This window comes from Lichenostomus cassidix, chromosome 12 (genome assembly GCF_008360975.1).
Source record: "Lichenostomus cassidix isolate B80296 chromosome 12, HeHo_3.0, whole genome shotgun sequence".
Classification (NCBI taxonomy): Eukaryota; Metazoa; Chordata; class Aves; order Passeriformes; family Meliphagidae; genus Lichenostomus; species Lichenostomus cassidix.
Window position 1 is genome coordinate 20,530,949 of NC_139493.1, and position 16,576 is coordinate 20,547,524.

The 16,576-nt window shown below is 44.7% G+C and overlaps 1 protein-coding gene across 3 annotated transcripts in view; it reads right to left on the reverse strand.

The window, feature by feature from the left end:
• The window catches only part of FGD3 (FYVE, RhoGEF and PH domain containing 3), a 120,381-nt gene extending 113,211 nt beyond the window's left edge, over positions 1-7,170 (reverse strand). The window contains exon 1 of one of the 3 annotated variants that reach the window (XR_014854815.1): positions 6,776-7,169. Coding sequence is in view for 2 of the 3 variants with exons in the window: in XM_085073174.1 (XP_084929300.1) it covers positions 6,776-6,911 (136 nt within the window). In the remaining variant the exon portion in view is untranslated. Of the gene's footprint in view, positions 1-6,775 lie in introns of all 3 variants that reach the window. The other 2 variants (XM_085073174.1, XM_085073175.1) reach the window with 2 other exon arrangements.
• Between the last annotated feature and the right edge of the window lie 9,406 nt (positions 7,171-16,576).

The window sequence follows — 16,576 nt, forward strand, 5'->3', positions numbered from 1 at the left end:
TGCTCAACATGTGTACAGAGAGGGACCCACAGTGGTCATTCTGACCAGCCTCTTGAGGATGCCAGGCAACAGTAAACCCAGAATTACTAGTCCCACCACTAACACAGATTATGTCATTCAGGCAGTACCAAGTGTCTTAATAAAGGAGAAAAAGTCCAATTTCAGCACTTTTGCAACTTTTTTATGTTGATGGTTAACTGTGAAAGAGCTGTTGGGTTTTAGAGTTCATAACCACAAAATTAATTATACTAAGAGGGAGAGAAGAAATACTGAGGGACAAAAGTATCATGCCCCTATCTGAAAGGTTATTCAAGCAGTCTGGCTTCAAGGTAGGAATTTCATCCTTCTGTTAATGGAGGGACTATAGATGAGGAGTTGATGCACTCACTTTGCTGAGCCCCTCAAGGATCCTGAAGGGAGTCCTGCATGAGATGACTGAGGTTATGTCAACAACCTCCTCTTCTCAGCCTTGCACCTCCACTCTTCACCTAGTCCTCTCACAGCAGTTAAATCACTGGCTTTCTATCCCACACTAGCATCTTAGCCCTGCGCAAATAACAAGAAAAGTGGAACCCAGAAAATAAGGAAGCAATTAATACCAATAAACTCTGAAATTCAACTGCATTTCACAGAAAGACAAAAATAGCAACAAAAGTCAGTAAAACCAGAAGAAAAGGCAGGGAGAAAACCATTTTGTGAGGTAATGGTCAGGGACCACAGGGACAATGCGCTTTAAATAATGCCACTTAACAAGTTAACCCTGAGAAGCCAGACCACAACTGCAGACCTGCGTATTTCTCACAGAAGCATGTGGTGACTACTGCCAGAAAAAGCAATGGCCATACCACCAAGGGAGCGGAAATGAGCATGAGGCTTTCACTACAATTAACACTACACTAGCACTATCACTACAATCACAGGAGGGGACACCATGACCAGCACATCTCTGCACAGGCTGGCACAGCACTCACTTGCTAGCCAGGTAAAGCAAACACTCAGTATTGTAGTACCAGGACTCCTAATAACAGCCAGCACAGATAGAATGAACATCCAGAAACTGTGAAATAAAATCCAAAGACCCATAAAATTTTAAGATATTGCAAAGTGTAAAATGCAAATGTAGTTATACTAACCCTTGCTTTTAGGAGCTGGCTGGGAATGGGAGGGCGGAGAGTAGAGGGAGCAGAAAAAGGTTCCCCTGGAAGCACTTTCCAGTGTACCTCACTATTGTTCCACCAACAAAGGCGTCTCAAATTTCACCACTCAACCTCCAAACCAGCCAGAGTTCTGTGCTGTGACTTGACTGCCTCCCAAATGCTCCAGAGAATGCAACACTGAGCTGCAGACATCCATTTTCAATTTCACATAGATTTTCACCATGGAGGTCTGGGGTCCTGTGCTTAGGGGTGCCAGGCTCAGTTCTCAGTGGGGAGTTCAAAGGGGTTGACAGAGGACAAAGAAAATGAGAGCCCTGAGAGCTGGTGATGGGCATGTAGCATGGCTCAAGAGTTGTCACATCATGGAAAGGAGTTCAACAATACTCCCTCCTATTTTCCTTCTCCTCTCTCTCACTCATGCCCAAGTCCATCTTAGCTCAGGCTATCTCATATACTCTGTTTCCATATCTAAGAAATGAAGTTACATTTTTTGTTTCTTTTTTTACTTAAAAGGAACTTTCAACTAGTTCAGAGAATTTGGAACAAGAGACATATTTTCAAAATACTATCAATATTCAACATTATGTAAGAATTGCAAGTCATAGTCAGTCTCTTGAGTGAAACATCAAATTTCACATTAAAATTTGATAATGCCAACATAAATGGATACCACAGTAGTTACTCCTGCTTTTAATCTGCCACTGTTCACTCCACTCAAGCAAGTTAACATCTACATTATCAATGGCTCAAATATCTAACACAATATCTGTATCCAGGGAGCCTGAAATATTAATTACTAAGGCTTTACCAGTCACTTATTTTCATTTAAAATTGAGATTTCAATAAACAAAAAAAATAAATTTAAAAATTAAAATGTGAATTTTAACAAAACAGCTTGAAGAAGAAAATTAATCTTACTCAAAAGCATTTCACAAGTTCATAGCTTTAGTAGAAACCAGTGCTCAGTCAGAGGAATCAAAGCATTAATCACATCATTGCTGCATGTACACTCCCTGCCTTTTCAGTTCTCACACAGATCACTGGGTCACACCCACTGACCAAGGCAGGACTATTTGCATCAACATTATCGATCCCCAATAATATTAGCAAGATCCCTAAAAAAAAAAATGTACAGACAATCTGGAAAAAACCCCATGCATTCACAATTATTGAGCTCAGTCAGCAGGAACAGACAAGCTTCAGTCAGCAACATTCAACAAGCTTCAGTCAGCAACGTTCTTTGAGCTTACAGACATATGGGAAGAGAAAGCTGTTCCCAAAACCTCCTGCAGAAGTTAGCCGTTCATTTTACATTGAAAACCAGTAGGAAACAGATGGACTTTAGGTCATATTTCAGAGGGCAGCACTGCCCACATCACTCCCTCTCACATAGCTTGTTTGAGAACAAGGCTTTCTCAAAACCAAACACATTGAACCTGATCAGGGAGTTCAGAACATAAAACAATTGGAATACTTCAGAAAATCCAGCCACAAAAACTTCCTTGAAAACACTGCAGTGCAAACAATGCACAAGTGAAAAATCAGCACCTGGGATTCTGACTTCCCACGTCTGTCACTCCTGGTGTCCCAAGGTTTCAACAACCCACTTCCACCAGTACTGACCTCAGACAGTCTTCCTCATTCTGGATCACACTACAGAATCTCATCCCACCCAAAAAGCCATGAGGACCATCACCACTATGATTCCACCGTTGTTACTGGTTTGAATATAATATTCTCTCTTGCACCTCTGAAACACTCCAAGACCAAACACACTCTGCAGTCACAACCTCCTCCTACATTATCACCTCAGCCAACATTTGGAGTTCGGGGGGGGGACATCCACAAGACTTGTGTTGGTCAGTATTTCTGTGCCATTAGTACAGTACACTAGATTTCCTTAAGGAAAGGACAACCTAGTATCCACCCCATCTTTCTTCCCTGCCTCTGTGGAAGATACCTGACACACCTTACATCTGCACACCTGGCAAGAGGCAAAGGTCCTCTGGAAAGAGAAAGTCCTGGCTTCACTTTCAGCGAGAATTTTAGACATACATTTAAATGCAAGAAGCTGTACCAAATGAGACTGGACAACAGCAATTCCAGCTCCATTCAAGAATGATTCCAGCCAGGACTACACAAGCAAGGCACATCAGAGCCACAAGAGCAAGTAAGCTCTACAGATCTACGTTAGATCAGCACACTCTTGAGTGCCTTGACTCTGAAAACAGAAATAACGCTCACTGAAGAGCATCAACTACACTCAAGAAAATCACAAATGCACACATAACAGTGGGTCACATATTGCACTGATCTACAAGCAACTAACCTGAGAACCCTGGCTCCTTCACTAATAGAGCAGGAGGCTGCTAACATGAGCATTTGTGGTGGTTTTGATTGGTCCAAAACATCAGCAAGGTATCTTTAACATCTAAGAGAAATTTCAACCCCTCAAAAGCTGCTGTGGTGGGCTTGGGGAAGTGTCTGAGGGGTGGGGAGTGGCACAAAGATAGCTCCTGTGTGTCCTGAGTGAAAGCCCTGGAAGTTTTTTCATCAAATCCAGCAGAGCCAATCTCTGATGACTCTGAAAGTAATGGACATGCTGCCGGCCAAGTGTAAGCCAATTAGGTAAGTTAGTTACACCTCTGTGAAAACATATTTAAGAAAAAATCAAAACACGGTAGTCACGCACTTCTTTGTAGTTAGAAGAGGAGGACGAGGTAGAGGTAAAAATATGTGAAGGGAGAATAACATGGAGACGCCAAGGTCAGTGAAGAAGGTGGGGGAGGAGGTGTTCCAGGCGCTGGAGCTGAAAACCCTCTGCTAGCCATGGTGAAGGCCATGGGGGAGCAGGAAGTTCCCCTGCAGCCCATGGAGTCCACAAGGATGCAGAAATTAACCCACAGCCCATGCCAGAGGAGCAGGTGGATGCCTGGAAGAAGCTGTGATCCAGTTGGAGTTGCATCTAAAGAGTTAAAGCTACAAAGGCCTTGCAAAAGAGAGAAAGGCCTTGCTCCTGGGTTGGAAGCAGCCTGGCCTCAGCTCGGGAGAGTCTGCACCCTATGGACAAGAGGACTCCTGTTGCAGGAGAATTCAGGCGGGATGTTGCTCTGAGATCGGACCCACACCAAAGAAGTTCCCAGAGGACTGTCTCTCATGGGAGGGACCCCATGGCTAAGTAGAGGACCCCTCTCCCTGATGGACTGATCAGAGAATACCCCTTACCGTGCCCCCTGCCCGTGTTGCTGGTTTAGAAAGTGAGAAGGAGGGGTGAGCAGAGAGACAGCTTCTTAAGAAGGAGGGGGTGAGAGCAGAGAAACTGTCTGGAGAGAGAGAGACAAGTAGAGATAAAGAGTATTTGTAGTGGAAGAATTGTAGTGATGAATAGATCTAGGGACCTGCTCTGTGGACTGAGAAAATACCCCACGCCCTGCCCCCCTACCCAAACTGTTGATTAGAAGAAAGAAAGGGGGTGAATAAAAAATGGGTTCATAAGAGGGAGGGGGGTGAGTGAACAAAATAGTGTATGAAATGTTTATTTTTGCCTCTCATTTATCCTCCGACTCGGTTAGGTAATTAAATCACTTTGCTACTTTAAGTTTAGAGCCTGTCTGCCCTTTCTTCCATGTGTCCTCCTACCAGTGTCCTATCTCACTTAACTCATGAGATTGGTGTGTGTGTTTACAGTTTTTTTTTCTTTCCCCTCTCCTGCGCGTCTGCAGCAGGAGAGAGCCGGAGTGCCGGTGTTTAGTCAGAGTCAAACCACAACAGCATTTCAGCTACTGCAGACTGCAGCCCATGTGTGAGGACCAGCCTCTAAAAACTAATGCACTGAAGATTGGACACAAGGTGTTCAGGAGGTGCCAGAAGTCAAATTGCCTAAACATCTCTGGATCCAGGGCAGATGGGGAACTTCAGCAGCTCTTCAACTCACCATAATCTGTCCTGGGTTGATCCAGCCTTTATCCACCCAAGAAGTAGGGCAGAAAACTTCCACTTTATAAAAATCAGAATTTATTTCTTCAAAAGAAGGAGTTGTTTCAAATTCAATCTCATTTTTACAATTTTTCTCTAGCTTTACTAAGGTAAGAACATACACAATAAAAAGAACTGAGTCACAAATGAGCTAAATCAGGAACAACCCAGCTTGCTTATTTCAGGGGACATTATAAACACAGCTCGGCTTGTTGCAGTATGAACTCTAAAACATCCTCCTAGCATTGTGAAAAACTGCTTTATATGAAAAATAGATTTCTTCTAAAGAATGCAAGAATACTTTTATCAATGTATTGGTTACCATACATAACCCCTTTCCATTCTGCACACTTCTCAACAAATCCAATTCTGGTCATTGACAATTGCCAATAGTCTCTTCCACTCCTTGGTGCTGCTGCGTATCAGGCACTGCAAGATTCTTTTATGCTGCAGAACTATTTTCCTTTGTGTTAAAATTCCCTAAATGTTGCAATGGAACTAAGGTAGAGTATATCCCTTTAACATAGTTAAACCACTCCTATTATTTGGAATGGAAAATGTGACATAGGTACTGAGGTTTAAAAAACAGCTACAATGCATGTGGCCAGTTTCCTAAACATGAATCTCATGAGAGGTTTTAGGGCTGTTTTTACCCCCTTCCTTTTTCTTCTTTTTCAGGAGAATGCTGCTCTTACAGAGACAGCCAGCTAAACGTAACAGACCATTATGGTTCAGAGATTTTCAATCTGCAACTGGAAATGGTTTGCGTTTAGGGTACTAACAACTCTAAAAGATTTTTTAAAAGGGAGGGGGGGGAAACCCTCAGCATTTTATAAGTGCCTAAATATGGATTGGCAGGAAATAAATTTAATCTACACAGTTAATAGCAGTCTTACTAAAATGAGTGTTTAACAGAACTGATTTTGTGTCGTTTTAGGAGAACTAAAAATACATTTACACAACTCAGTGCTGCATTTACACAAACATGGAGTCCCTGGCCATTGTGAGCAGCACAGGGACGCCGGGTCTAGGGTGTGTGTGCGGGGGCAGCTCGGGGTGAGCCCGCAGCCGGAGTTTGGGGGGCCGCGGGTAGCGCAGCCAACGCCGCTGCGGGTCGGGCCTGGGGAGGGCGGGCCGGCCCCGCTGGCGATGGTCAGCATCAGAACCGCGCCAGCCGCTCGCGGGGGCAGGGAACGAAAAGCAAAAATCAATTAAAGAAAGAAAGTTAGTTGAGCGCGCCCCCAGGTCTGCGAGGACTGCTCCGCTCCGCTGGGCCCCCGCCTCTCCGCGGCGGAGAGGCCCGACCCCCGGGCTGCCCGCGGAGGGCGCGGGCGGTGCAGGGCCCCGGCTCCAGCAGAGCCGGTGGGACCGCGCGGGGCAGCGCCCGCCTGCCGGCCGGCGAGAGAACGGGAGGTAGCGAGGTTGCGGCGGTGAGCTCCGTACACCTGAAGCGGGGCTGGCCCAAGAACCAGCCTCCCCCCGCGCGCACCGCAGAGACCCCGCGGCCCTCCGGGACCCCTGCGCCGCCCCGATCCCGGCCCGGCTTCCCGCGGCCGCCGCAGCCTCCACCGAGAACTTGGCGGGCCAGCGCGGGGCTCCCTTGCAATCGCGACCGAGGAGCGGGGGGCTCGGCGCAGCCTTACCCTCCGGCTCCATCTGCTCCCGCGGCCGCGCTCCGGCGCTCCCCGAGCCGCTGCGCGCTGAGCTGGGCCAGGCCGTTACAAAGGCAGCCGCCGGGCGAGGGGGGTGGGTTTCCTCTCCCTCCCACTGCAGCTGCATCGCGCCATGAGGCGCCGCCAGCGGGACGCGACGCCCCTGAAGGCGGTGGAGGCGGGAGACGCCCCCGACCCGGCCCGGCCCTGGGAGCAACGGGCCACGCCGGAGGGGTCGCGCCGGCTGCCGAGGGACCAGGTGCTGCTCCCGGCCCGGAGGCGGTGGCGGTGAAAGGGCGCACCCGCCGGGGCTGGCCCCTCCCTAGGGCCGAGAACGAGGGCCAAGGAGAGGGGGAGAACCCCCTTTCCTACCCCCTTCCCGCTCGGCTCTGGGGAAGCAGTGTCCGCCGCTTGCGTGGCCCTTGGGCAGGGCTACGAAGAGCTCCCGCTGAGCCAGACACCTCGTGGGCTAACTGAGGGCTCCATCCCCTTCCCACCCCCAGTGAACCGGTGGGCTCCGGGATGCCGCTGCAGGGAACAAGGCGTGCTCAGACCCCTCACCACTCGCATGCTACAGGGAAAGTGTTTGCGGATCCATTCGGTAAGAAAGAGGACGAGCCCAGGGCGAAGCTCAAAATCATGTCACAAGCAGTAGAAAGGGAAACATAAGGGCTATAGGCTCTCCACCGGCTGTTGCCCTTGGAGCCAAAAGCTTCTCGGTGCAGCTGCTGTGGGCAGCTGTTCGACACATGCCGATGCCCAGGAGAGACACCGGGCTGTGGACGGCTTCTCTGACTGACCTCCTGTTCTTCTATGTACGTGTCAGAGAGCAATTCAGATAGAAATTTTGTCTGAGGGGACCAAACCCTGCCAGCCTCTTCCCATCTCCCAGAACCATTGCAAGAAAAAAGAGCTTCTTATATAGTCAGACCCGAAGGCCCACCTGAATCACTGCTCTGTGCCTGGACAGGGAGTAGGATGTGGCAGGTAGGAGGGATTGCAGCTGATCTCCTGGTTGCAGGTTGATCTCCTTTGTAGTCCTGATGAAGTGCTCCTTCCACAGAGGTAAACCCTGCCTCTTCAGGTGAGGCACATATTTAAAGAGCTTTCTGAGATTTAAGATCCCAGCTTCTCATCACAAGGAGTAAATAATACCAAGAAAACCAAATGCATTTAAGCTTTAAAATGCCTATCAAACAATCTACCTCTGAAAGCACAAAGCCATGTAAAATGGTCTTCACAAAGGCATTTAACTTCAGGAAAAAAAATGCAAAACAATAAAATGAAAAGTTATCTATATGGGGCTTTAGTCTATTTTTTATTACCCACTAATTCATCATTGCTCTTTACCTTCCCCCTGAAATATCCAATATTGATGCAGGCATAAGTATGGAAATATACTGTTGAGCACTTCAATAGTGTGGTGGAATGGAAAAGCAGTTTTGCAGTGACATTCCTAAAATTGATTTTCATGGACTAATCATTCCAGAATAAAAGAAGTAGCTGTTCTAGATTAACTCTATTAATAGGGTCTAGGCAAACCAGAGTAAGAAAGCAGATTTATCAGTAATGAACTAATCTGTAGTTCTTTCCACTTTCAAAATGCTACCTGTTACTTTCAAAATCCTATCTCAAGGCATTAATACTACATTAATCCTACCTCAAGGCATACACAAATTTAATACACAACTAATGATTTCAGACATTGCAGTAAAAATGGATATGACTCTCTTAGATTAGCCCTGTCCTTTAGGACAATGAGGAAAGTCTTCTGTACAGCACTTTCACCTGAACAGATCTGAGATCACCAATCATTGCTGCATGGTTATTAGGTATAATGGAGATCTAGCAGCAGAAACAAACTTACTAATTGTTGAAAATCTCCCAGGTTCTTTGCTCTCATGAAAGCGAGGTCCACGCTACAAAAGGGTGAAGCTAAGACAAGCTTTATTTTAAGCATTTTAATTTGTTAGATATAGCACTGGAACACCAAATAACCAGTATCCTTTAAAATTACCTACTTATTTCCTATCCAATTCTTTATCTACCCTAGCCAGCATTTTGATTTAGTTTGGTTTTTAGGTTGTTTTTGGGTTTTTTTCTTGAGAATTGGACCATTTTCTTATTTTAGGTGCTCAGTATCTACAGTCTGGGTATCTGCAACATTTAATTTATATCTCTGACCAGAATCAGTTAAAGTAAATCTGGAGTGAGTTATCAATTCAAGCAAGTTGTAGCCATTGCTTTTGAACAGCAAAATTGTAACAAAGAGCCACTGTCAGTTTCTTTATGTCTGGAAAATAAGCCATGTCTTCAACCGAGGTAAATCATGTGGAGTCAGAAGGTTCAGCAGATAAGCAACAAAGAAAAGAAGAGCTCTGCTTCGCAGCTCTGCTGGGGAGTGGAAGGAATAAAAGCTAAGGAGAAGGTGATCTGACACTACCAGCAAAAGAGCAAAACAGCACAGATTTGGGTTTAGAAGACAAAAGAAATTGCTGGGAAACCTCCTCTGAATATTGGAACTTTCTTCCCACCTGAATTGAGAGGCATCCAATCCTTTAAAACTGTGAGGAGCAAAATTATTCTGGGATGATTTACAGCACAGTTTGTGACTCTTGAGTAACAAGCATGGGATGCTACCTTTCATTGAGTTGCAGGCAGTATATCCATAGCTCTGTTAAGCCCTTTTCTTCTAACCTGTCTCTCTCAGGCACCTGAGATGTTTCCCTCCCTGTCTTATGAAGGAAGTCATAATAGAAATGTCTGTCTTGTCAAGATTTCTGTCATTTCTGCCATTCACAGTGTTAGTCCCAAAGAAGTTGAAGATTCTATTAAATAGATTAGAAACTAGTTGGAAACCTTCTGCAATGAACTGGACCTTGCTGAGCACCTGAAGGTCTTAGTTTTATTAAATCTTAGCTGCGAATTCTACTTTGTATCCAGTTGTCTTGGTTTGAAAGACAGGTGTCTGCTAAGAGAGGTGGAAACATTCTCTCTTAGAATAGAGAATGTGACCCCCCTTCCCTCTGAATTATTTTACCTTTGGAATCAAGGGCTTTCAGGCAAAGATATGGGAAAAGAAATAACAGTTCTTTACTAGTATCTATAACAGAGTAAACAAGCAACAACAAGAATAGCAACAACAAACAAAAACCAGAAACCCGATGACAGATGTCCCTGGGCTGCCAAGCACTTTCCCGTTTGGTGCAATCACGGTCACAAGCAGCAGGGGCGCTGTTGAGCTCCCAGCGGGGCAGGGCAGGTACGACGACTGCCGAGCAGCTGCAGGTGGCGCTGTGGCGCAGGGTCAGGTCGGTCTCATGGGGTTGGTAATGGCGGCAGGGCTGGACTGAAGGATAACGCACAGCAGAGAGCTCGGAGCAGCGAGCTGGAGCGGCAGGAATGGCTCACCTGGGCTAGCCAGCAAAGGCGGCAGGAACTCCGCAGTTACAGCAGCCGCCGCGGTGCGTTCTGGCTAGCGCGGCGGGGGCAGCCACAGCCGGACTCCTCCGCAGTTGTTGCAAACAAAACACTGCAGCCGGGGATAAAGGTTGGGATGCCGCGCCTTTTTCGCAAGCAAGAGCTCACCCGGCCAGGAGGAGAAGGCAGTGCACGGCCAGATGTCCTGCGGTCGCAGCCAGGAGCAAAGCAGCAGCTTTTCTCTGTTGCCTCCGGTGTCCAGCCAGCAAGTGAAAACTACAACCCCCCCCCCCATCCCCCACCCCCGGCCAGAATGCCTCCTCCCCTCGCCACACCCAAGCCACAGCCTTTGTCTCTTACAAAAGAGTTAATGGCCCTGAGCACCTGGTTATTGGTTCGCTAGTAATAGGGATGGAGAAAATGCCACCCCGCCCCAACCTCCAACACCACTACCATGAATTTATTTTAGCTTTGAAGCACTGGGCAATGTCCATTGAATGTGGTCTTTATCTTGGACTTGTTTTTATTGTTTTCAATCCCTTGGTATCTAATGCACATGTGTGCAAGGGTAAGAGAAAAGGGCCAATAAATGCAGTGTGAGTGCTTAGCAGCATTCATACAAATATTCTTTATCTCTAAAACCAAAAAAGTTGCATGTCATATTACATTAAAATTCTGTTACAAGAAGAGCTCTCTCAATACAAAATAATTCTCCTCCATGATCAACTTTGCAGTTCAGTGAGGATTACCATTGCATGTCCAGGAAAGATAAATTTAACAAGGGTAAGAATAACCTCTTCTACATTTAATGAGACGTTGGAGACCAAAAAGCCAAGGCTTTGCAAATACATGGGGTTTGTTTGACATGCTTTTCATGTAGAAGATGCACGTTGTATTTTGTTCCAGATCATATAATCCTTGGGGTGGCCTTCAGGGTTTTGCCATCATAAGACACTCTACAGCAAACACAAAGTGCACAGAATTCTTATTTATAAATCTTGGACTTTTTGTCCTTCCTGAAGAGACTACTTTTCATGTGAGAATGAAGATTTGAAGACGACTGTGATATCTTTTGAGTACTTGCATAATCTCATTCTTATTAATTTGAAGCTGTGCCTTTGCATTTGCGGACAAAGCAGAATGGCTTTATTTCTCATTTACAATGAGATTAAACCAGAAAATGAAACAAAACCAATTAAATTTTAAGGCAGCACTGAAATGTATTCTGTTGCTTTTAAATTTGGGAAAAAAAAAAAGATTGATCAAAGGTGGCTTTCAAGGGAAAATATTTTTAAGTCAAAACCCTACTGAGGTAGGATTTGGTTTTGGTTTTTTTTTTTAATGATATCTTAGGCTAAAGCAAGTCTATTCCATACTCATCAACCCCAATTACCAGAGCAGCCAAGAATCCAGAGGAAAAAATCCTACAGAACAAAAGAAAGAAATAAGAAACTGCAGATAAAAGTAAAGCAGCCCTCCATTTGGGACACAGGTTCTGGGGCAGCTTTTAAACTCTGGCATGAGATTTTTATAGCAGAATGGAACTGTATTTTCGTTGCACTTCATAAAGTTGTTGAACATAAATATTTAGGGCAGCTTGAATGCTAATTTTTCTTAACACTGAGGCATTTAAAATCCTGGACATTCTAATTTCACTGGTATTCTTTATACACTGGCTTAACAGGGTTTTTTCTTTTAAATTGATTCAGATCTTTTTAAGGTAATATACCTCAGAGTTATTTGGGCTCTCTGAAAGCAGAATTTGTTTCATACAAGAGGTAATGAATGATCAGTGCATCACCCATATTCAGAGCCTGATCTTCACAACTCAAAATGTCCTCTATGACCAAGGAAGGCTCAAGAGCCATTCTTCATCTTTTAAATGCTGGACTGGGGAAAACAGTCATCCTGTTGCCATTGCTTGACAAAAAATAATGAGCTACAAGGGTGGTGGATTCATTCACTTCTGTCTCTGGGGGTAAAATGAGGGTGGATCATTAGGGGACTCATAATATGCTGACCAGAAAGGCTACACTTGATGTGTGACTGTCCATACTCACTGGAGAGGATAATGAGTATGAGGATGACGAGGTGTTGCTGACCACTAGCTAACAGCCAATATGTGTGACAGCCAGCAGTGTCCTCACCTGTCAGTGGGTGTCTATTTACTACGTGTGACCAAAATACCAGGGCTGAACTCATGACAGAGCACAGTGGTGTTGCAGAAACCTCTGTGCATAGATTTGGTTCTGTTTACTGTGGATTTGCATTTACATTTTTAGATAACTTAAAGCTGTAGGCTTGTCAGACATTCATTTGCAGAACTGGGGATGTACTCAGTGACCCAGAAAGTCCTTTCAACTCCCATGTTCATAATTTATTTTTGTATCACACTATAAAGTAAACGAGGAGCTATAGCTTGCCACCATTCAATTAAACACTTTCAAACAACACTGACTTCCATATTACCCTTGAAAACAAGAGGTGCTTTATTAATTGAATCATGGAAAATGGTACAGATGCATCGAGGTTGATGTATTTCACAATCAATATCTTTCAGGAACACAAATCCCATTATTCAAAAGGAAAAGCACAGAGGTACCTAAGTGCTTTTAACAATGAGCAGGATCAGAGTCACTCTAGTCACTTTTAATCTTGGCTCAGAAACAAACACTGACTCATTTTGAATTCTGGTAAAAGAGAACCAAACCACCAAAAATCACCAAAATGGTTAGTACAATATTTCTGTAATCTATTACTAAATTATCCATAATACAAATGTATGTTCTTTGAAAAGAGATTCTCTATGACTCTTCATGAAACTACTTAAAGGTTCTCATAAAGTTTCACACCAGCCATCATCAATTGCTCTACTCACAGACCTGTGTGTTACCAGGATCTTGGTGATTGCAATAGTGTCATGAGTTACCCTTTAGCCCTCATAGCCATCCTTGCTGTGCTATGGCCTGGGGTGATCACCACAGTCCTGTCCAGCCCAGGCTGGGCTTAGCAGAGTCATAAAGCAGAGGGGGAGGGAAAGCTCTACATACAGCTCCTGCCCTGCAATGACATGCTGTCGTGGGTTTGAGACAGGACCCTTGCCAGGAGGACGCATGAAAAAGGGCAAACAGGCTTCAAGCTTAAAGTTGCAAAAAGTGTTTAATTACCTAACAGAATTGGAGGATAGATGCAAGGCAAAAATATACTTTTCATACATTATTTTGTTCACACCCCTCCCTCCCTCTTACGAACCTATAGTATTCACCCCCTTTCCTCCTCTACAATCCACAAGCCAGGTGGGGGGGGGGCAGGGTGTGGGGTCTCTTTTCAGTCCACAGAGCAGATTCTCAAATTTACTCATCACCACAATTCTTCTACTACAAATACTCTTTATCTCTGCTTGTTTCTCTCTCTCTTCAGACAGTTTTCTGCTCTCACCCCCACCCTCTTAAGAAGCAGTCTCTGCACTCACCCCCCCCCTTTTTTCCCTCTTTGCAAACTAGCAACACAGACAGGGGGCAGGTTGAGGGGTCTTCTGGTCAGTCCAATCAGGAAAAGAGGTTCTCTACTTAGCCAGGGGTCCTTCCCACGAGAGACAGTCCTCTAGGAACTTCTTTGGCATGGGTCCAATCTCATGAGCAACATCCCGCCCGAATTTTTGCTGCAACATGAGTCTTTTGTCCATAAGGTGCTGTGCAGACTCTCCCGAGCTGAGGCCAGGCTGCTTCCATGCCAGGAGCAAGGCCTATCTCTCTCAGTCAAGGCCTTTTGCAGTTTTAACTCTTAGATGAGACTCCCACTGGTTCACAGTCTTTTCCAGGCATCCACCTCCTCCTCTGGAGAGAGCTGTGGGTGTATTTCTGCATCCTTACAGACTCCATGGGCTGCAGGAGGAATTTCTGACTCCCCCATAGCTTCCACCACGGCTAGCAGAAAGTTTCAGCTCTGGTGCCGGAAGCACTGGAGCACCTCTTTCTCCCCCCTTCTTCACTGACCTTGGCACTCTCCATGCTGTTCTCCCTCACATATTTTCACCTGCACCTCCTCCTCCTCCAACTACAAAGTGAAAGAAGTGCGCGCCTGCTTTGTTTTGACTTTTTCTTAAATATGTTTTCACAGAGGCGTAACCAGCACCTCCAATTGGCCCAAACTTGGCTGGCAGCATGTCCATCACCTTCAGAGCCATCAGAGATTGGCTCTGCTGGACTTGATGTAAAAACTTCCAGAACTTGCACTCAGGACACACAGGAGCCATCTTTGTGCCACACCCCACCCCTCAGACACCTCCCTAGGCCTACTAGAACAGCTTCTGAGGGGCTCAAATTTCTCCTAGATGTTAAAAACACTTCGCTGATGTTTTGGGCCAATCAAAACCACCACACATGCCTAATTTCTGTTACATGGGAGATCTCATGTCACATCTGTCTCCAGGAAAGCAGGAAAGTAAATCTCATTTTTTAAAGCACAGTGAATTTGCATCTCCTGTCTTCAATTAGTCAGTGGGCCAACCCTCACACAGAATGTATCAGGTATATTGGATCAGCACAAACACTTTATGTGACTTTTTCCAAAAAAAGTTTTTAAAATCACAGAATCATAAAATGGTTTGGGTTGGAAGTAACCTTAAAGATCATCTCATTCCAACCCCCATATATGTTTTTTAAAAATAAAAGTATATAGTTATATATATGCATAAAACACAGTTATATAAAGCCTGAATTTCCTTGAAAGTCAGAATCTGTGAGTGGCTTTTAGCCAAAACGCTTTTATTTCTAAATATTTATTTACCAAATTATGTACTAGACTTAGTTTTTACCTTGCACAGACATGTTGGATATACTTCATAGACGGAGATGTTAGTTAATCTGTTTGCCTTCATACCTACATTTTCTTAGCTGACACCATAATGAGCAAAGGCAGGCTTTAAGTAGTGTGGTCTTAATGAGGAATCCATTTGTGAGGCTTAAATACTGTTCCACCAGCAGCAACTGTTCCACCATACTTTACTCACAAATTAAAAAATACATTTGGAGATGAACTGCAGATCCAAGAGTGGAATTTCTGGTGGAGTTCCTTCAAATCTCTGAGAGAAATAAAATCTTTCCTGGAGTGCTGTTAGCCTTTAATTGTTGATTAAATAATAGAATTATTTACTACTTTTCATGTAGCAGGTCAATCTCCTAGTGAGAAATTACACCAATTTTAGCAGGTATGCCACTGGGACTAATTACTGTAGTTTCCACATTAGCTCTTGGTAGCAAAATTTCCTAAACTAATGAAACTAAGCTTTTCATTGCAGTACATAGAAACCAGTCCGCTCACTTTGTTCAACTTAGGTTACGCAGTTATTAGTAATAAAGGGAACAAAACCAATCTCAGACTTTTCTCCACCAGTTTCCAGAAAGAAACAAAATATCCTTCCTGTGCAGAAGAGGACTCCACCTCTGTGAAGACTGAATCATTGAAAAAGGAAAAGGTAGCAATGGTAGTGTAAGCCATTTAGGTCCTTTCTGTGTATTTATCAAATTCCCTTGAAACATTATTGAGCCAATTTCCCCCCCACATCTCTGTGCACATCCACAGCTTACAAGGACTCAGGAGCAAAGTTTCATTCTTTTCCTTGCCTTCATACCTGAATGCTCCTCCCTGTAGTCTAGGTTTTCATCCAGTTCCATCACAGAACCAGGCTGTTTGGCACTGGGAAATGCTTTACACCTGATGGTAAAAGCCTCTATGACTGTTGTAGCATGATTATTTCTTTTTGTGAAGAGTGATAATAACCAAAAAGGTACACCAAGAGCTCAGGTCCAGTGCAAGAGAGAGCAACCAGCTAGACACATCTTTGTTCAGAACTTTTCAGACTGGTTGATTATGTGACCATAAACTGGGTTTTCCTGAAATCATTATAAAGGGGGGGGGGGGGGAAAGATTTGTAAGTAAGAAATGCCACGGAAACCATAATGAGTAGGACACACAACCAAAATGAAAGCAGCAAAGCACATAGCATTCCATAAGCAAATCTATCCTTTCTGCTAATAGTTCCATGCATGGCAATGCCCTGAGCTGACCAGTAGACCCTTCTCAAAATGCATGTTGAAGGAAGCAAGAACAGAAACAGAAAGGACCAAAAAGCAGAGCAGAGATTCACCATTGCTACTTAACAGGAAGTAGCTCAGCCCAATGTTCTTCTCCCATCAGCTCTAAATCTTTTCCCATTCAGTTGTTAAAAAAGAGCAGATTCTGGTTCTCCAACTCCTAAATACAGCATGAGATCCCAAACAGTGATGACATGAGATGGAAGACAGACAGAGCATGGCAACTTCTATAAAATTCCATGTTTAAGTTTCTCCTATCTGCCACAGATGTGGCATG